General features: G+C 31.6%; 2 protein-coding genes across 3 annotated transcripts; one reads left to right on the forward strand and one right to left on the reverse strand.

Annotated features, from left to right (window-relative positions):
• Positions 1 to 7326: 7326 nt before the first annotated feature.
• On the forward strand, positions 7327 to 8396 carry LOC107948667 (VQ motif-containing protein 4). The gene has a single exon (XM_041110823.1). It carries the CDS (start codon positions 7581 to 7583, stop codon positions 8259 to 8261), a length of 681 nt encoding a protein of 226 aa, XP_040966757.1. The 5' UTR covers positions 7327 to 7580; the 3' UTR covers positions 8262 to 8396.
• An 8726-nt stretch (positions 8397 to 17122) lies between these two features.
• Positions 17123 to 20648, reverse strand: LOC107948665 (proline-rich extensin-like protein EPR1). 2 transcript variants are annotated; one of them, XM_016883288.2, is made up of 3 exons: positions 20391 to 20648; positions 19876 to 19955; positions 17123 to 19783 (listed from the first exon to the last, which is right to left on the reverse strand). In XM_016883288.2, exons 1-3 carry the CDS (start codon positions 20561 to 20563, stop codon positions 17286 to 17288), a joined length of 2751 nt encoding a protein of 916 aa, XP_016738777.1. In that variant the 5' UTR covers positions 20564 to 20648; the 3' UTR covers positions 17123 to 17285. The 2 variants fall into 2 exon arrangements, with proteins under 2 accessions (XP_016738777.1, XP_016738779.1); XM_016883290.2 differs by having other exon boundaries at positions 20363 to 20497.
• Between the last annotated feature and the right edge of the window lie 618 nt (positions 20649 to 21266).

Raw genomic sequence — 21266 nt, forward strand, 5'->3', positions numbered from 1 at the left:
GGTACAATCCAATGCATAGCTAGTCTAGAAAATTATATCTATGTCTCTATCTTGGGAGTAAATCTAGATCCAATAGTCAAGATAAGTTATCTCCTCATTTGGACTTATAGAGGTTATAATAGTCCTAACATAAGTCATTTGCTCAATCATGAACCTATGGACTACGGATTATTTATATTACCTACCAATATAAGTTGTCTTTTGCATTATAAAAGTAATTTGTTATATCACTTAATTTTAGGTAAACCTTAGATAATCAATTAGTCAATATTCGTTTAATAATTTTTCGTTTTGTGTATAAAATTATTTGAGGACATAATATTTATAAATATTATTGAAATTGATTCATGTAAAAATTTTATTAATATGGTATTGTTTAAAACATTACAAGTAATTATGACGCTTTGGGAACAAATCCTAAAAAAACTTGCCTCTGTCTACTCTCATGTCTCAAGCTATCAAGAATGGAACCAAAAGGCCTAACGTGCCCTTGCCTTTGAAGTAAAGAAACAAGAGACTCAAGAAGATGGGTGTTGCAGAGATGCTGAAGGATGTGGGCTTCACTCTTGTTCCAAAGAATCCTAAGCTTATAAACACTAATTGTGCCAAGAGGATAAGTTGTTGGCAAATAAAAAGCTTCATTAATGATAGATACCTCAATACGATTGGTTTTTAAGAGCATAAAATTGATGTTTTACTAGAGAACCAGAGATTATTGTATTCAGTAGCTTGTGTGTAGCCTTATGTCAATGTTGTGTTGGAATTTTATTCTAATATTTAGAAGTCAACCATTGGTCCTAATAATAGACAAATATATGCAAGTTTATGTTCGAGGGCATTATTTCAAGTTTAATCATTCTGGGACCAGCAACTATTAGAAGCATGGATGAGAAGTATACCCCAATTTATGATAAATTTGCATTACATTATAGATGAAAATTAACATGATCACGAGTCATTTGTTTTAGTGATAAATGATTTGATTATTATTTGGTAGTAATTAGCTTTTCATGAAAGAAGATATAATGATTACTGTGAGATTAAGAGAATAGATTTATTCTAAAGAGATTAAGGATATCCTATAAAAGTAATAAAAGAATGACAAAACTGCTTCACAAGGTAGTCTATTCTATTCCTTTTTATTCGGGGCAACCTATTTTTAATGAAATAGTGAAGCATGTAGACGTTAAGAACAAGAGGCATATGCTTCCATTCCCTTCACCAACCTTCCAAATCCTGTTAAGCCAAAAGAATGTGCTCATTAAGGATTCGAAGCTTAAGTTTTTTAATAAATGGTTGAAGGGAAAACACAATGTCAATGCTCCAAGTCTTGATGAGGAATATCCAAACTTAGAAATAAGCTACGGGCTAATGGATCTCCACTTGCAATTGTAGAAAGAATTGAAGTAGAATGTGCTCGACTGTTACAACACTTGTGATGAAATCAAGTATCTTACAAAGAGGATTCGCACTACTCAATGCATGGCTATTGTTTAGGCTCATGCACCTTGATGTACTTTGGATTTTTGGAGAGAGAGAGAGAGAGAATGAGTTGTTGAGTTTGAGGGGGAGATAGTTTAGCTATTTCATTTGGTGGTGGTCTTTTGTTGATTGGATACATTTTTTGGTTATTTGCTAAAGGTTTTTTTATGGTAGCATGATGATCAAATCAGGGGAGAAGACAAAAAAAATTTTAGGAGGTCGAAATTAAAATGTAATTTTTACTGTAATATCCTAAAAATTAGGGATTAGAATTCTTAAAATTATTAAGAAATAAAACTTAGCATTATTGGTTAGAAGTCTATGACGAAACCTTGTGAACTTAGGTTCAAGTCTTATAAATGTGATTTCACCTCTTTAATTTTTCACACATATAGAACCTAGGTAATATGGTTTATGTATTTATTTCTGTGGGCATTAGCCCAATGGTTGAGGTCTTCCCAATTTTTCCCTCACAAACTTAGGTTCCATCCACCCCACTCTCTCTTATTTTTGATGATTTTTAGACCAATGGGCTATTTGCCCATAAGCCCTCAAACTATTCCCCAACTCAACATTTTAAGTCCTTTTATAATGAAACTATAATTCCCTATTTGTTATTCTATCAAATTAAAACCCTAACTCTCTCTATTTATACCTTAGCTTTCTCTCAAAATTCTCTACTTCAAAACTCTTCTAATCCTTAAGCTTTGCGGAAAAATACTCTTAAAATTTTTGGAAAATTCGATCAAGTCCTCATCAACTGTTCTTCTCCAAATTGTTGAAATCCAAGTCATTAGATTGTCGAATCTCTATCAAGATCAATAAGTATCTCCTCCCTTGTCAATTAAGACCTTTCAAATCTGGAAGATATCACGTTTTCATAAATCCTTCAATTCGATTATAATCTTTTTAATGTTTTTATCGAAAACCTCCACAAATATTGAAAATTTTTTATTCTTGAATTTTGTCGATTGAAAAGACCTTTGTAGGTGATTGGATCAAACTTAAAAGTGGGATAGTTACCTCATGTCTCAAAAAGTTAGGTGTGTGTCTATTTACGAAAAATCAAGTCAAAATTTAAAATTACCCAAGTACACACAATCTACCACACGGGTGTGTAGCCTGCCCATGGGGGATACATGGTCCCTCACACGACCATGTCCCATTGATTTCCTTTGTATTCATGCTTTGCACACGGCCTGGAGACTCACACATGACTTGGATACACAGTCGTGTGGCTCCTGCACCTCATTCCCTTCGCATCACACATGGCTAGAATCCCGCACATGATCGAACGCACGACTGTGTGAATCCATTGCACATAGCCTAGGGCTTCACACACGGCCTGGACACACAACTATGTATCTCCTACTCCTTTAGTCCTTCGCATTGCACATAGCCTAGGGCTTCACACACGGGCTGGTCACACTGCCGTGTGGCCCCTGAAACTTAAAAATTCCAGTTTTGCCTTATCTTTTATTATTTTATACAAATAGGTCCCTAAATAGGTTTTTAATGGAATCTAGAGAACTAGAATATGCATGAACTAGGATTAGAATGACTGAATATATGAATGAAAGAATTTAAAATTTTAATTATTTTTTATTGATTGCTTGATCTATGAATGAGTTTATGTTAGAAATGTCGAATACACGTCTCGTATGCCTAAATGATTGAACTATTGATTGATGGATAAAATCATGAATATCATTATTATGCAATGAAATAGGATGTTGAAAGTATTAATGATGGAATGAATGGATGTATTAAAGAACGATTGCATTGCATATGCATGTAGGGGACGATATCAAAGGACAAAGAATGCAACTCATATTGACTACATATACGAATAATTGACTATGTACCCATAGAACGACAGATTCCAACTGCAATCTCATTGTGTTGCACGATCCCTCTGATAACTATTATTTGCGAGCGGTCGTGACTCCGCAGTTAAACAAATGTTCGTTATGTACTCACAGCCTCAACAGATTCCAACAGTGACGATCTTACTGTGTACCTACATTACGGAAGATTCCAATTGCAATGTTAGTGCTACGGGGTGTCCACGATCCCTTTGACAAGTTTTAACTGCGAACGGTTGTGGATCCTCAGCCAAATGGCAACTTTTATCTGCACCCAATAAATGTTTGTCGTATTTAGTCTACAATTTGCTGTGTTTAGAGGAGGGGTTTTGGGGAACTCACTATTTTGGTGTGATTTAGTGCTCGAGGGTAAGATTATCGATTGTTAAACAAAATGTTAAATGATCATGCATGGCACATTGTGCATACTCATGAAAGGTACATATCGAAACGGTTGAACTGTTAAATGTGCATATGGTTATTGTGATAGGCATAATGATTTGATAATTGAATTCATCTGATTGATTATGATTGAATGTTGATGTTTGATTGCTTAAGTAGCAAACCCAAATTACCGTATTGAATTGACTGATATGTAAACTTGGTTGCTATTCGTAATGTTTATACTTGAATATTGAATTGGTTTATTGCAGAGGGACTCATACTAAGCTTTTATAGCTCACTCCCCTTATTTTCCATCTTTCCAGATAACCTAAAGAACTAGGACGCGGACTCGGCATGCTGAGGGTCTCGGCTTGTTCTCGCCAATGATTTGTTATTATTACGATTGTCGATTTTATTTTATTAAAAACTATGGTATGGGACAATTAATTTTAAATACATTAATTAGGATGCATGTTATTAATAGGTATTTAAATAGATGGAATGGTTCACTTTTTTTAGAATGTTGTTAATTTATTAAGTGTTTTACACAGGTTAATTTATTATACAAAGATTATTGATTTATTTTCCGCTGCTAAGTTAATGTTAGTTTTTAATTGATTAATATGAGATATTCACTATTATAAAACAAGTTTAGAATTGAGAATAGATTTGAAAAAGACAGGATCACTTCGATGATTAATGTGATCTCTTCGATTTGGGTTTACCGTTTAGACCGAGTTGGGGTGGTTACATTTACGATAGTAAAAATGTAATTTTTAAAGGATTAAATTAAAATTTTATCATTTTTAGAGGGCCAAAGTGTAATTTTACATTTACTAATTTAAAATTTTAAAAGGACAAAATGAAAAATTTTCCATATTGGACGGGGGTCGAAGCCCCTACCAGCCCCCTAGATTTGCCCCTGGATCGATTACATACTTTCTTTCTTCTTCTTGTTCTTGTTCTTTTTATGATATATTTAAAAGTTCCAACTCTGATCTATAATATATATTTAGAGAAATTTTTGAATTGATGATTATTAATTATATTATTAAATAGATATTAGAATAATAATTTATTGGTATTATTATGAGATAATAAAAATAACATTAATTAAATATTAATTAATATGATAGTATATTAATGTGTAATTAATTCGGTCATATCTTTTAAAAGTTCTACTTAAAAAATAATATAATGTATTATTAATTAATAAATTTATAATTCTATAAAATCATTGAAGGTAAATAGATAAATTAAAAATGATAAAAATCCAAGTTTTTTTAATTAAATAAATATAATTTATATATAAATATGATAATAATTAATAGGAATAAATATCAAACATATACATGAACTTTGATGTAACGTGTAAGGCCATACGTGAGCTTTGACTTTGTGCGATTTTATATATGAAATTTTAATTTGATTCAATTTTAACAAATCACTAACAACATTATCGAATTAGCATAATTTATATTAATATGTCGCATGCACAAACAATTATATTAATCTAATATAAAAATGAATGTATGAATTCATTTATTTAAATGTGTACAATTAAATCAAAAACTAAAGTTTCATGTATACGCATGAACCATGTTTCATGTTTCACGTGTACTTTCTCAACCTTTAAATAGAAGGATAATACGCTCTAACGCACTTGAACTCACGTCATTCTATAGTAACAACAATATTAATACCAATCTAACTAACTCAAATTACTTAAATAATTAAATTTAAAATTTATTATATAAAGATATAGACTATAAATGATTTAAATTTATTAATTTGACCTTCATCCCTTTTCTTTCGATGCATTCAAAGTCGAGAGAGAAGAGACAACTTCACATACATAGTTTATTCTACATAATGCTTCACAATAAAGTTTAATGCTTTACAACAACAACAAAGAAATTGCCACACTAGCCGTTCTTATTTGTTTTATTCGTTGTAATTCACCATGAAATAATGTACTATCAACTATTTTCCTGCTATTTTTCATGTTGGAAACACTGTGTTGGAAAAGTATGGATGATGAGTTCATGAGCTTTCACATTTTCAACCAACATAAAAATCTAATGGAAGAGTTACACTCTATCTATTAAAGGTGTTTTTGTTTTATTGAAAATATTTTCTTCATTTTTTGTGTTTGTCTTGTAAAATTTAATTTAGTGAACTTACTAGTGAATAAAAAATAAAAACGACTTTCCTCTTTTTTTTTTAAGGAATAAGTCATTTTTCAAAAACAATTCTTTATAAGTAACTCAATTTATATTCAGGGGCGAAGCCAGAATAATTTTTTAGGGGGGCCTAGATGAAATTTTAATTTTTTATAGTTTATATATTTATTATTTTTAACTGATTAAATCAAATTTTTATAATTTGGGGGATCAAAGTGTAATTTTACCTTTACTAATTTAAAATTTAAAAAAAATTAAAGGGCCTAAATAGCATTTTTCCATTTTAGAGGGGCCGAGCCCTGCCAGCCCCCTAGATTCGCCTCTATTTATATTATTATATTAATAATAAAATCTTATTTTTAATTTTTAAAAAATATTTAAAACATTAACTATTAATCTAAAATATTATAATTTTTAATATTATTGAATATGCATATTTATTTTTAATCATTTAATAAATTTTAATATAATTATCTAATAGTAAATTTATATTTTAATAATAACTTTTAACATTAATAGTATTTTTAAAATTTAAGTAATATTCTTAATAATTTATTGAAAAAACTATATTGTTATTTTTATCATAAGTATATTACAATTTATTAATATTTTATAATTTAAAATATAAATATTTTAATAATATAAATATGAATATTTATTTAAATTCTTCATAATTTCATATATCACTTCCAACTAATTAGATATTAATTATTATTAAGTACGTATAAGATATTATTTATTATAAAATATTATCTTCCTATAAAAAAAATTGATTGTCAAAAGAAAAATGCTTCTATAATATTTTCTAATAAATATAATTTATGTTGTATTTGTTTTATTGAAATTAAGTTTAAAAAATTATTTTTTAAAAAATTTTGAACAATGAGAAAATAGTTTACAAAAAATCATTCAAACACTAAAAAAATCAACTTTTTTTAAAAAATTAATCTACTTTCTAAAAATATTTTTTTCAAAAAAGCTATTTTATAAAAATAAAGATAACTTAAAATATGTTGCATATTTTAAGTTGCTTTTAAATTTAAAATTGTTGATGGTGAAAGTGCCATAGGTGGCATACATGCTAATGGCCAAAGGAAATTCCAATCCTCAACCAATAACCTTTTTATCATTTTTAAAAATCATCCCAACATAAATTAAATTATTATAGGTTATCGTATTTGTTCTTTTTATTACAATGCTTAAGATTACTCATAGCCTTTAACTCATAAATAGATTTTAATCTTAATACACTCTAACTCGCGTCCTCTTATATTGACAACACAATACATATACTAAATCGGTCTAATTCTAAATATATTTTGATTATCAATTCAATCACGTTAAAATAACAATTTTAGATTAATTAATTGATTAAGCTTATAAATTAAAGCCAACATTTGATTTATTGACGATGGACAGTTAAGTTGAGTGGGTTGGGATCAAATCATAGTATGTGTGCGGCAGTTATTTACCCAACGACTAACTCTAATCCTTACTTGATGCCACAACACAAGAAAACAAAACAAAGAAGCAACCTTTTAGTACTTTATGACTTAATCCTTGTATTTCACTCCTCATCTCTTCTTTCTCTTCCATACCACACTAACCCCCCTTTCTGTTTTCTCTTTTGAGGGTTTGAAGAAACTGCTAAAGAGATCATCCATTAATGGAGATTTCAAGTTCAACAACAAGATCATTTCAAGAACACATCAACTTCCCATCGTCTCCTTTAAACTCCCCACTCCACAACAACAATGGGGCTGCTCAAATTCACACCCCACCATTAACGCCACACCCCACCAGATCTGAAACCAACCCTTACCCAACAACCTTTGTCCAAGCTGACACAACAACTTTCAAACAAGTTGTCCAAATGCTCACTGGTTCCTCAGAAACTGCTAAACAAGCTTCCTCAAAAGCCCCATCACCACCCAAACAACAACAAGATCCACCACCACCATTGCTTTCAAAATCATCTTTCCCTATACCTCCCATCAAAACAAACTCTCCCAGAAAACAAAGTTTCAAACTTTATGAGAGGAGAAACAGTAACCTCAAGAACAGCCTCATGATGATCAACACCTTTGTGCCTTCCAGGAGTGCAGAGATGCTGTCCCCAAGCTTGCTTGACTTCCCAAAGCTAACACTTAGCCCAGTTACACCATTAAATGAAGATCCTTTCAACAAGTCTTCACCTTCTTTAGGGAATTCATCAGAAGAAGAGAAAGCTATAGCTGAGAAAGGCTTTTATTTGCACCCATCACCTATGTCGACTCCTAGAGACACCGAGCCTCAGCTTTTGCCATTGTTTCCACTCACATCACCAAGAGTTTCAGGTCCTTCTTAATGAATTGCTTTTTGTAATTTTTGAGTGATTTGTGACGATGGGTTTTGGCTAAAATTGAAGAAGAAAAAACACAAGGTAAAACATCTTTCTTCAGTTGTATGATCTGATCTATGGTAAACCAAGTTTCTTGGATTATATCAATTTCCCTTTATTTTTTTGTGGTTTGTGATGATATTTCTTTTCCTTTGCATGCCATATTTTGATTGTCCTAACATTTCTGCTAAAAGGGTTTCAGATAAGTACCTGTTTGAGTCTAATAAATATCTTTTTTTACTTTTAAGTCCCTAAAATTAGTACAGCCATTAAAGTTTTTCTTTGATAGCAGCCCTTAAAGTAGTTGTAAGAATGTTGATTTCTTTCTTTGATAATTGAATTAATTTGGACAGCAAAACAGAAAGGAAAGACTTTTCAATATTTTAAGAAAAAAGTGAGGAAGTTTTGTTCACCTTTCACCATGAGGACTTTTGGCTGCATTTAATAATTTATCCTCATAGGTTTTAAGAATGATATTTCCATTTGAGTCCAATTTACTGAAAATTTTTGCTACATTTTCACACCCAGAAATTTTGGGCAGTTTTCTTTTGTTTAATTATGCTCTCCATCCCTCTATTCTTTACACTTTCCCTATTTTTGTTTCACATTTAAAATTTATATTGGAATATAGAGATTTAGCGCCTCTACCCTATTGATTTAATTGATAATATCCTCAAAAGAAAATCTATTAAATTGGATTAAGTGAAAGCCATTAAGAGTAAAAAATTAAAAAAAAATTCAATCAAAGAAAATTAAATTGAATTATAAAAAAAAAACAATTAAACCCTTTTATTAATGAATACCGTCTGGCGTGACAGTTAAGGTATACTAATGTAATTGATAAAAGCAACGAAAAGCTGGCAAGTGGCATGTCAAGTGGATAAATATATTGATTTGCATGACACGTTAATATATGTTTAAAATTTTTAAATTTTTAAAAAATTAATTAAAATTTATTGAAAAATACATATTTAAAATGTACATGGATAAAATGATGTTTAAATATATTTAAATGTCAACAATTATTTGTCTAGATTTATTTTATATAGTTTTTGAATAGAAGGACTAAAATTAATATATCTAGGGATTAAACTTATGTTTAATGGATTTATAAATAAAATTTTTATCACTACACAAATAATAATTCTTAAATAAACTTTAAAAAAATAACTTTTAACATAAAATATTTTCTCTCACCGGAGTTCATTTAATATTGTTAATATTTATCTATTTTAAATTTTTTTTACTCACAAGTATAGTTGCATAGCCTAACAAAATTTTAGGCCTGATTGATAAGTTTGAGCCCATAAAATAAGCCTAAATTTTTTTCTTAGCCCAACTCAGATTAATATGTTAAAATTTAGGTTCAGCCCACCTGTATTATTTTTTTATATAAAAAAATTAAAAATATAATATACAAAATATACTAAAAATATTAAAATAAATGTTTCTTAACAAATTAAAAATAAATTTAAAAAGTCTTCAACTTGAATAACACAAAGATAAGTGTAATTTAACAAGTAAATAATTTTAAAATAGTAGCAAAATTAACAATAAGACAAGTATTATACACATCCAAATCTTAACAACAAAATAATAGTAACTTAATAATAAAATGATAGCAAAACAGTAGGAAAACAACAACAAAACATGGAAAAACAACAACAAACCCAAGGCTCGACCCATTTGCTAAACGGGTTTCATTTTTTGTCTAATCCCATTTTCAGACCTATATTTTTACTCAAATTCCCTAATTTTTCAAGCAGTCCATAGACAACTCTACTCACAAGTTAAAAATTTTTTTATTTTAATTTTATACATATTACGTATTAGTTATAATTATTAATTTCAAACCTTGTTCGATTGTTATTTTTAATATTTTATAAAAAATTGTTAATATTAATTAAAAATAATATTTAAAAAATAAAAAAATATTTCGCTTCCCCACCCCTATCTCTTCTCCCCCTTTCGGCTCCCTCCCCCAGCACCGCTCTCCCTCTCCATTTACTGAATTTTTTTTGGTAATACAAACAGTATAATATTTATTGTTCTTGGGTAAAAGGTCCAACTTTAATCATCAATATAACTAAACTTACTGCAAACTGCGAACCAACTTTATGGCTGGTAAAAGAGAGAAACTAGTTAAATATAAATGAATTTTTATGAGAATTTAGAGTAAACATTATACGACCGACACCTCGAAAGTCCTGCGGAGGATCAATAAGTCAATAGCTGATGTTTAAAATGGAGAGGAAGAGGGTCGGAGTGGGCGGGTGGAGGGACGGTGGGGGGGAGGAAGGGTGGAGGAGGGAAATGTTCTTTTATTTTTTTAATATTATTTTTAATAAATATTAATACTAATATTTTTAATTAACCATTATTTTTATTTTTCCCACTTTTTTTATAAAACAAAATTAAATATTAAAAATAACAGCTGGCCGGTGATTGTTAAGTTCTGATTGGGCGAAATTGTTTTTGACCAATGATGTTAGGTGGTGGAGTGAAATAGTTAACAGCAACATTGTTTGAGTACACAAATTCAAAAAAAAAAAGAAATTATCTATTTGATAATTTTTTAATTATTATTTTTTTAAATTTCTTTCTAATTATTAATCCTTTTTATATTTTTTATTCCTTATAAAATTATTATTTTTAATAAAAAGTTACAATTATTAATATTTTTAATATTTTTAAAATATTTTTTAGTTTTTTAAATATAAATGATTTGGTATGCCATGTCAGTATATTTATCCATGAGTCATGTCACATGTCCACTTATTGTTACTACTATTAGTCATGTAAGTGTCAGTTAATTGTCAAATTTATCACACACATATGCTTGTAGGAATCATGTATTTAGAACTAGATTTATATTTAAAAATAACATACAATAAATAATAAAATATAAGATTTGAAACTAATTAATAATAACATATAAAATATATACGATATTAAAACAAAAATATTAGATTAAATTGTAAGTAAAACAAAATTTAAACACATGAATACATCAAGTTAAGATATGTATAAAAATATCAAAATAAAAATTTGGTTCAACGGTAAATTTAAGGTTTTGCTAACTCAATTGGCATGTGTTCAAATCTCATCATATGCATATTTTTATTGGGTTTTTAAATAAAAATATCAAAATATCAAATAATTTAATTTATTTTAAATACAAAAAGACATTAAATTGGTTTTCCTAATGGAATTGAGTCTTGAATGATTTTTTGGACTTATAAAAAGTGGAATTTGCGCTTGTGGAAATTATCGAGTAATTGGAAATCAAAAGGAAGACCCTAAATTTTGTGAACAATGCAGAGCTGAATTTATTGATTCTCAATTATGAAGATATCAAATAGGATATATAAGCCTGGCATGTCCAGTAACTAATGTATGGTATTTGAAACGTCTTCCTAGTTATATCACCAATCTTTTAAACAAAATGTGTGATTTGATTGAAATTATTATTTTACAGATTAAGAATGAAAAACTGTTATCCCATTCAATCGAATTGAAATATTCCCAATTTGACATGTCTATGATTGAGTCAGTAAAAATAAATAACTAAAATATAAGTGATTGAAGTCGGCAAAAATGTAAGTAACTGAAGTCGGCAAAGCTTTACATTTATAAACCAAAGTGGAAAAAAAAAACCGTTTCTTCTTTAATAAAAATTTGCTTTTAGGTATCATTGGTAGGAAAGGTTGGTGAGGAACAGTGAAGATAAAGAAATAAATGACCCACATGTGTTGAACTTCCATGCATTTTCTTCTATATTTCTTTTTTTTTTCGTGTCTTTTTGTTGTCTTTAAATACTTCAGTTTATCAAGAGGGTTTTATTATTATTATTATAAAAAGGGAACATAGAAAGTAGGCTAAAGTGGAAATGTAAGACTTTTGGTGTGATTATGATTGAAAATGAAGTTCAAAAAAGAACAAAAAAAGGGAGCAGAGAAAATGTGAAGGTGTTTAAAAGAAGTACATTGTCATTGGTCTGAATTCCCAACAGTTTTTGCAGCAGACAAAGAGCTGCCAACCAGTTCCATCTTTTGTTCTACCAGTTTGAGATGCAAATGGGGGATAGTTGTTGGTTACCTGTTTTGTTCCACTTGGTTCACAAAAGCTAGGCTTCTTATTTAAGTTTTACAATTTTGATTGATAGTAAGATATTTGAAGTTAGATAATTTTAAGTTTGAAATATTTCGGTTTTATTATTCAAGTTTGATACTCTAATATGTATTATTTTATATTTTTTGTTCGAGTTATATAATTAAGAAAATAAGATAAAAAAATTAAATAGAAGATCTAATAGAATGATTTGAGGTGATTATTTAATTGATCTACATTATCGAATTAAGAGATGTTCTTTTGGAGTGAGAGACTTAATCTATTTGTTCAAGTGAGTAGCTATTTATTGAGGTGATCATCTTTGAACGACTTCGTAATAATACCAAGTGATCAAGTTTACATTTTACTCCTATTTACTTAAAAAATGAGTAAATTAATCCTTGTACATTAGATTAAATAGTAGATTTGTCTTTTTCTTAACAGTTCATTCATTTCTACTGTTAAAATTTGATATATGTACGTCGACATGAGGTACGCGTGGTACATCAATTTTAACTATCTGATGATTTTGTTAACCACGTCAGTTTTTAATAATAGAAATAAATGAAAATTTGAAATGAATTAACATATAAAAGTTATTGTAGTTATACTATACACATCTCTCTATGTGTGTGCATATATATATAGTAAGTGCATGCATGCGATTCAACTACCTCATTAGTCGTTAACAGACAACCATTTATTGCTTTATATTTTCAAAGTTGAAACTGAATGCTTGTGGAAACGTATGCCATTCAAAGCCGTATTAGATGTTAGTTGACCTATTTAATGTTTTGAAATTACTCTCTTTCTCATTTTTCTTACTATTTAATATATTTCCTAAAAAATACAAATATATGAATTAAATGTCTCATACAATATAAAAGCCATCAAGGTCATAAACCCAACCCAGTTCATACAGGAGTCCAGAAAGGCTAGTAACACTTACCACTATATTAAGAGAAAAACAAGCCACCATTACTTGAATCAGGCTTCTTTGTCGATAATTGGGAGCCAGAATAGACTTCTGCAAGTTTCGTCGGCATACTCAGCCATCAAGGTGACCAGAACCTTGATGCGTGAAGTCTCTGTTTAGATCGTTGCCACCATGGTAGTGGAAGCATCTTTGAACTTGAAACGACAATTGTAGTGGAATCTCAGCCAAAACTGAGTTACAAAACTCGATAAACTAAGTCACTAAAGACAGATAAAATCAAGTCACCACAGTACTCGAAGACCACAAGTCAACAACATGATGTGCTGTAAAAAATGCCCAACTCATGGAAACAATCTTATTATTCTTAACGAAACAAGCCTCTTCAAACCAAAAAGTTGGTCGATGGCTGGTGAAGTAAGTATAGATAGGGGTGGTGAGTCGGTGTGGAAACTGACTACCATACGACCATGCTGTCAGCCGCCATAGGCCTCTAAAAAACTCGAGAGCTTTCTCCCTCTTTAATCGTTGTGGAGATCTGAACGCTCAAGATTCTCACCCAGATGGGGAGGTCATATGGTGGTGGTCCCATGCCAATCAACCGATGGAGACTTGAGATAGGAGAGGGTCTCCTTCTTGGCTTAGATGTGGATCTGGGTGGTACAGGTTGTTGGGTCCAAATTGATATTTGAAAGAAAAATCTAAGTAGTGCTAAGACTAGTTTCAATTACTTTAGGCACAAGAAATGTAAAGTGCAAAAAAGTAAACAAGAAAAGATATTTATCCAATTCAATTTCCCTACATTTGCAAGGCCTTGTTTGAAGAGAATATTCACTATCTACCACTCTCCCCTCTGTACCTATGGAGTAGAGTGCTTGATAGCTAGAACCCATGCCCAACCGACCTCTCTCCATAAATACCTCCTCTATGCACCAAAAGCAAAGGATATGAGAACTCTCTCCCAACTTTTATATACAACCTAAACACTAAAAGATGCATGAGCCTTGTAGGAAGAAAGCCCAAAGTAGCTTGGTCCATTTTCTTCTTAAGACAAAGGGAGAATGCTCTGCCAACAATAAGTAAAGAAGAGACAAATAAGACACATGAAGAAACCAAGGCACATAGAGGAAACATACGCTACGTCGAATCTCCTCAAATGTTCTTACTAGAACAAAACGCATAACAACGTCTTGGAAAGTGGTTTGATGGGAGAATAAGATAACTACAAGCAAAGCCAACATTCTAGGCATGCCAAGGTGAGTTCCTCCCTTCAATGGGAGGCAATGAATGTATCTCTAGATGATTTCCTTCATTTAAACATGGTGGCTTCTAGGGTCTCCTTACTGTTGGGAAATCAATGTAGTAATATCATAATGTACTTGTAATTTTTCAAACAAATTACTTTAATAAAAATTTCATCATTATCATTAATATCTCTTGTTTCATGTCCTCAATGGTTTTTGCATGCAAAGCAAAATGAAAGAAAATACTAGCTCATTGATCATCTAACATTTAACTAATACGAAGTTGTATTATGTGGCTGAATCATAATGCAAGAAGACAATTTGTATTAGTAGATAATCTAAAATGACTCGTAGATTAATCGAATTTGAGCAAGATGGTTAAGAGATTCTTATTCCATCTATCAAATCCAATTAGAGAGATACCTTGTCTTAGGTATCGGAGTGTATGTCTATCAGAAGATAAAGTCCCAGTTGTGACTATCTAGGGTTGACAATACATTGGATAAGATCTAAGTAGAATAAATCGTAAATCCATTTATGATTTTATTCACTTTTATCTCAATCTTGAATAAGCGACGAATTATGTCTATGTGATTTGTATATTTTGATGTATTAAAATCCTAGACTCAATTGGTAATAGAATCGAAAGTTGGTACATTGGGCATATGACTTCTGCATGACATAGCTTCACTTACAATAGTAGACTTCATAGCGTAATAAAGGAAAAATGATATCTTCTCATTGGCATTACATAATACATGGAAAAGTAACGTGGTCTTGAGTCATTTGTCTTAAGATGAGTGATTTAACTATTATGTATCAGTAATTGACTTTTTCTTGGAGGAATATGTAATTGTTACCATGAGATAAATCAGATTATATTGGGAGCACAAATTTTATTCCAAAGATATTAAGGATGTTCTATGAAGGTAACACACATATGATAAGATCATTGGATGAGCACTTGATAAGTAGCTTTTGTAATGGTATATAATGAAGAGAACTCAGTCATGGTACTTTTGTGGAATGTCTCCATGACTAAATAATATTGTAATTAAAATACGAAGAGTCAAAATTTAATTATAAATTATTTGAGCCCTAATTATATATGTCAAATCGATCCCTTTGCTAGCTCGATATAACCTAGATGGTTTGCCTTTGAATCGATAATAGGAAAAGTGAAAACGATGAGTTAGAGAAATATATTGCATGTATTACTATCCGCAATGAATGTGTTTTCTTACAATATACAAAAGAAAATTTAGAAATTAAAATTAATTCCTTCGAATTATTAGTAATTATAATTAAATAATTGCAATTCAAAAGTGAAAAACAAATTAATTAGTCATTAAACTAAACAAGTTAATTAAAATTAATTAGTGATATGATTTATCAATCTCAGTTTTTTTTTTGTTGAATTGAAATGTTTAATTATCTAATTAATAAAAATATAAACTAATAATAATTGTATAAAACTTTAAAAATGAATATATATATTTGTAAAAGCTAAAAATAAATATCATAATTGTTTAAATAGGATTGGACCATTTGATTAGATGGATAAAACCTAGAATTGACCAATATTCTGATCAACAAAAATGATTAAATCAATTGATTCATGAACTGTTTTAAACCGTAATTGAATTGAAATTAGGAATTGATTAAAAAGAAAATTAGTTTAACTAATTTTTTTTGCCTAAATTTCTTGGCCTTAAACCCAAGCCTATTTTCTAAATCAACCGGCCAACACTGAATCCAACCCAAATAGAAAATGAGAAAAGAAAAACTAAATTAAAGTTAATTAAAGTCTTAAAATTTTTAATTGAATTTATAATGTAAAAATGATGTTTGTGTCATTATGATTATTTAAGTGTGTTTAATAAATTTTCTAAATATATTTTCTTTTCTAAATTTTCTTATTTTTCATATTTTTTAATTTTTTAAAAATTCCTCTTAATTTTTTTAGCAATAATTTTTATTATTCAATATTACGTAGTTAGACAATCGAATCAATTATTTTTTGACTTAACCAGTTATATTTATCAAATCAATTCAAAATTTACAAATATGACTCTAAGTGTCCGCAACATTAATTGCGGTAAATAAAATAGTCAAAAATATTAGAAAGTACTGATCTGATCTTTTTGAGAAAGGAAAAAAGATAAAAGAGATTTAACCATAAAAGGTTAAAAATCATGTAAACCCATGATTTGTTAGTAGATAAATATTTCACTTTACAAAGATATTTATCACCTTGTTTCAAATTTTTAATTTTTTTCAAAAATATTTGTGTTATTGTTTATATTTGAGATATAAATATTAACATATACTCATGTTCGACCCGCATTTATATTTCAATCCAAGTTAAAGTAAAAATACATGCACTTTGATTGAATTGATTATTTTTCAGAGCTTTATTATTAAATTTTGAGTGATTATTATTAAAAAAATAGTAGCTAATATTGAATAATTTCCTTTGACAATTTTGAAAGATTAGTTATCTAAATACCCTAAACAATAAGTTGATCATATGTTTAAAAGAAAATAAAATTTTTATTGTGAAGCAAATTTAGCACATGCAAAGCTCAACCACAAATACGATCACTAAAACATTATAAATTAATAAAAGAATAGTGTAATTAATCTAAAAAAAATGAAATAATAGTAACTATCTCTAAACCTCAATTAAATCAATCAACATTCCTAAAAGCCACCCCAAAAGCTACCGGGTAGCACACCCAATAAGATACTGGCAACTAATAGCAAAAGGCTTGAAGAAGTTGCATTGCCAAATGACCTGGAAGGTGTTGAAGCTGACAACAACACATTGGCAGAAGCGGCTATTGGTGATTGAGAACCAGCTGGAGAAGGTGAAGTGGCTGGTGGCTGAGCTAGTGGAGTTGAAGTTGTGGCTGGTGTTGTTGCCGAAGAAGCTCCATGAGAATGGGACGGAGTTGAAGCTTTGGGTGATGTTGAAGATGGTGTTTGGGGTCTTGGAGATAATCCTAGTGATGGTGATTCTGCTTTGGGAGGATATCCAATAGGGAGATGTGCCCTTGAAGTGGGTGATGGTGCTGTTTCAGGTTTTGGAGATGATACTTGAGGAGGATTTGCAACAGGGAGATGAGGCATGGGAGAGTGTGTTGCTGGTAATGGAAATGATTCTTTAGGAGATTGGACAACAACGGATGAAGCTATGGGAGCCAAAGCTGGCCCCGGAGATGATGCTTTGGGCGGTTTTCCAACAGGGTCATGAATGTAATGCTCGGAAGAGTGTGCTGGCTCTGGAGATGATGCTTTGGGCATTACTGCTACAGGGCCATGATGCTCTGGAGAGAAATTTGGCTCTAGATTTGAGGTTTCAGGTGGTTGTACGACAGGGCCATGATGCTTGGGTGAGTATGCTAATCCAAGAGATGATGCTTTGGGTGGTTTTGGAACATGATCATTGAGCTTGGAAGAGTGAGCTGGCACTGGGGATGGGGCTTTGGCAGGCTCTGCAACAGGGTCATGATGCTCGGGAGAGTATGCTGGCTCTGCAGATAATGCTTTGGGAGGTTCTTCAACGGAAATATGATGCTCAGGACAGTGTGCTGGTCCTAGAGATGATGCTTTAAGAGGTTCTAGAAGAGGTCCATCGTGCTTGAGAGAATTTTTTGTCTCTGGAATTGATATTTCTGGTGGTTTTACAACAGAGCCATGATGCTTGGGTGAGTGTGCTGGCCCCTGAGATGAGGCTTTGGCTGGTTCTGCAACAGGGCCATGATGCTCGGGAGAGTGGGCTGGCCCAAGAGATGATACTTTCAGAGGTTCTAGAACAGGTCCATAGTGCTTGGGAGAATTTTTTGTCTCTAGATTCGATGTTTCTGGGGCCTCTACAATGGAGCCATGATACTTGGGTGAGTGTGCTGGCCATGGAGATGAGGCTTTGGCTGGTTCTGCAACAGGGCCATGGTGCTTGGGAGAGGGGGCTGGCTCTGGTGATGAGGCTTTGGGAGGTTCTGCAATAGTGCCATGATGATCGGGAGACTGTGCTTGCTCTGGACATGAGGCTTCGGGGGGTTCCACAACAGGGCTATGATGTTTGGGTGAGTATGCTGGCCCCGGAGATGATGCTTTGAGAGATTCTAGAACGGGGCCATGATGCTTGAGAGAGTGTTCTGGCTCTAGAATTGATGTTTGAGGGAGTTCAGAAACAGGGCCATGATGCTTGGGTGAGTATGCTGGTCCTGGAGATGATGCTTCAGGAGTTTCTCCAACAGGGTGATCATTCTTGGGAGAGTGTGCAGGCACCAGAGATGAGGCTTTAGGTGATTCTGCAACATGGCTATGATGTTTGAGTGAGTATGCTGGCCCCGGAGATGATGCCTTGAGATATTCTGGAACAGGGCCGTGATGATTGAGAGAGTGTTCTGGCTCTAGAATTGATGTTTCAGGGGGTTCAAAAACAGGGCCATGATGCCTGGGTGAGTATGCTGGTCCCGGAGATGATACTTCAGGAGTTTCTCCAACAGGGTGATGATTCTTGGGAGAGTGTGCGGGCACCAGAGATGAGGCTTCAGGTGATTCTGCAACATGGCTATGATGCTCGGGAGAGTGCGCTGGCTCTGGAGATGATGCTTCATGATTCTTGGGAGAGTGCACAGGCACCAGAGATAAGGCTTTAGGTGGTTCTGCAATATGGCCAGGATGCTCGGGAGAGTGACCTAGCTCGGGAGGTGATGCAATGGGAGGTTCTACAACAGTGGTATGATGCTTGGGAGAGTATGCTGGCCCTGGAGACGATGCTTTAAGAGATTCTAGAACAGGACCATGACTCCTCAAATGGTGTTTCAGCTCTAGAATTGATGTTTCAAGAGGTTCAAAAAGAGGGCCATGATGCTCAGGTGACTGCGCTGGCCACAAAAATGATGCTTCGGGAGCTTCTACAGCCAGACCATGAGGTGAGATCAGAGGTTCTGGTTTTGGTGGATGAGCAAATGGGGCTCTATTTCTCTCAGCCATAACAACAGTAATCAATTTCTGACCCTTTTGACAATGACCATCTTTCCCACTGATGAAAAAGAAGGCACCCGATTGAGGAAACCGAAACTCAGAACTCCCACTAATCATTTTCTTTAAAGGATTTTCCATGTTGCACTTGAAGAAATCATATTTGTGTACTAACAAAACCGAGTCTAATCCTTTCTCATACTTGAAAACTGCCCAACAAACAATTGAATCATAAGAACGATCATGAAAAAGAAAACGTAAAAGGCCAAAATGAATGATTCAAAGCAATGAGAACAGTTACCAAGAGTGTCATTAACATGGAACTTTTGTCTACTAGCCCAATCATTGTACATCTCCTTTGGCTTCAAAACCCATCCATCACTGCCACCAACATGAAAGTTTTTGTGAGCATAAGAGAAAGATATAAGACGGGCAAACAAAACCAAGAAAAAACAGAGAGATTTCTGAGATTTCATATTGATATGAACAGATAATGGTTTTAGAATAAAATTTTTATATATAGGTAAAAGAAAGGGGTTCAAAGATAGTTCTGAAAAACCAAAATTCTATAGTTTTGCAGTTAAAGATTATCTGATAAGTGTTGATTGAGGAGGGAAAAAGATTGGGAAAAGTCGAAGATAAATTGATAATTATCCTTTGAATAAAGAAAGATAAAAATTGGGTTCAACTTCAAATGTTTCCTATAAAAATTGGGTTCAACTTCAAATGTTTCCTACTTTGTTCCACTACTGCATATGAAAGGATGGTTCAGGCAAAAAACCAAACACCTGGAGAACAGATTCAAGAAATTCAAACCATTGATAAAATTCAATGCCGAGTTCAAGGAGAAGGATATTTAATGGCTCCTCATTAGAAATCCCATCAATGTAAAGCTTGATATTATCATAAGTAACAATGGGTACATTCTCTTTCAAGAGTTGAACGTCAGTTTGGCCATGGAGGAATCGACTTAGCTTCATGCTCCTCATTTGTTGCCATTAATTAACAATAATTTCAAGGCTATGGTCTGGATGCTAAATTCACCTCTCGGGGCTTCGAGAAAAACCGTCTTCCACTTTGAGCAAAGGAAGATTAAATGCTCAAATATAAATGGAGTAATATCAAAATAGTCTCTAAAAGTTTATCAAAATTTCAATATAGTCTATCCACTTTAAAATTTATCAAAATTTTGATATGGTCCCTTCTTTTATAAATTTTATTTTAAAATAGTATGTTATTTACTAAACTAAAAAACTCTAAAAAATTAAATTAAAAATTATTATAAGAATTTAAAAAATTAAAAAAATTGAAATTCAATTACTTCTAAAATATGGGAATTTAAAAATTACTAATTAAAGAAATTGTATTTACACATTTATATTGGAACTTATATGTTACTTTTAAACTTACATAATGGTTTTCATATTGGTATTTTTTACTAATAATAAAAAAATACAAAAAACATAATTTTAAATTGGATGGACTATATTGAAAATTTTATATACATTCAAGGGCCATTTTGTAAAATCATAAATGATGAAAAATGATGTTATATCATAAATGGCCCTTGAATGCATATCAAATTTTCAATATAGCCCATCCAATTCTTTAATTTTCAATATAGGGCAAAGCAATGAAAGCATACAAACAAGCGGTTCTTAGGTGGTTGCGCTGTCTATGCTTTGGGCATAA

This window comes from Gossypium hirsutum, chromosome A04, assembly GCF_007990345.1.
Source record: "Gossypium hirsutum isolate 1008001.06 chromosome A04, Gossypium_hirsutum_v2.1, whole genome shotgun sequence".
In the NCBI taxonomy this organism is placed as follows: domain Eukaryota; kingdom Viridiplantae; phylum Streptophyta; class Magnoliopsida; order Malvales; family Malvaceae; genus Gossypium; species Gossypium hirsutum.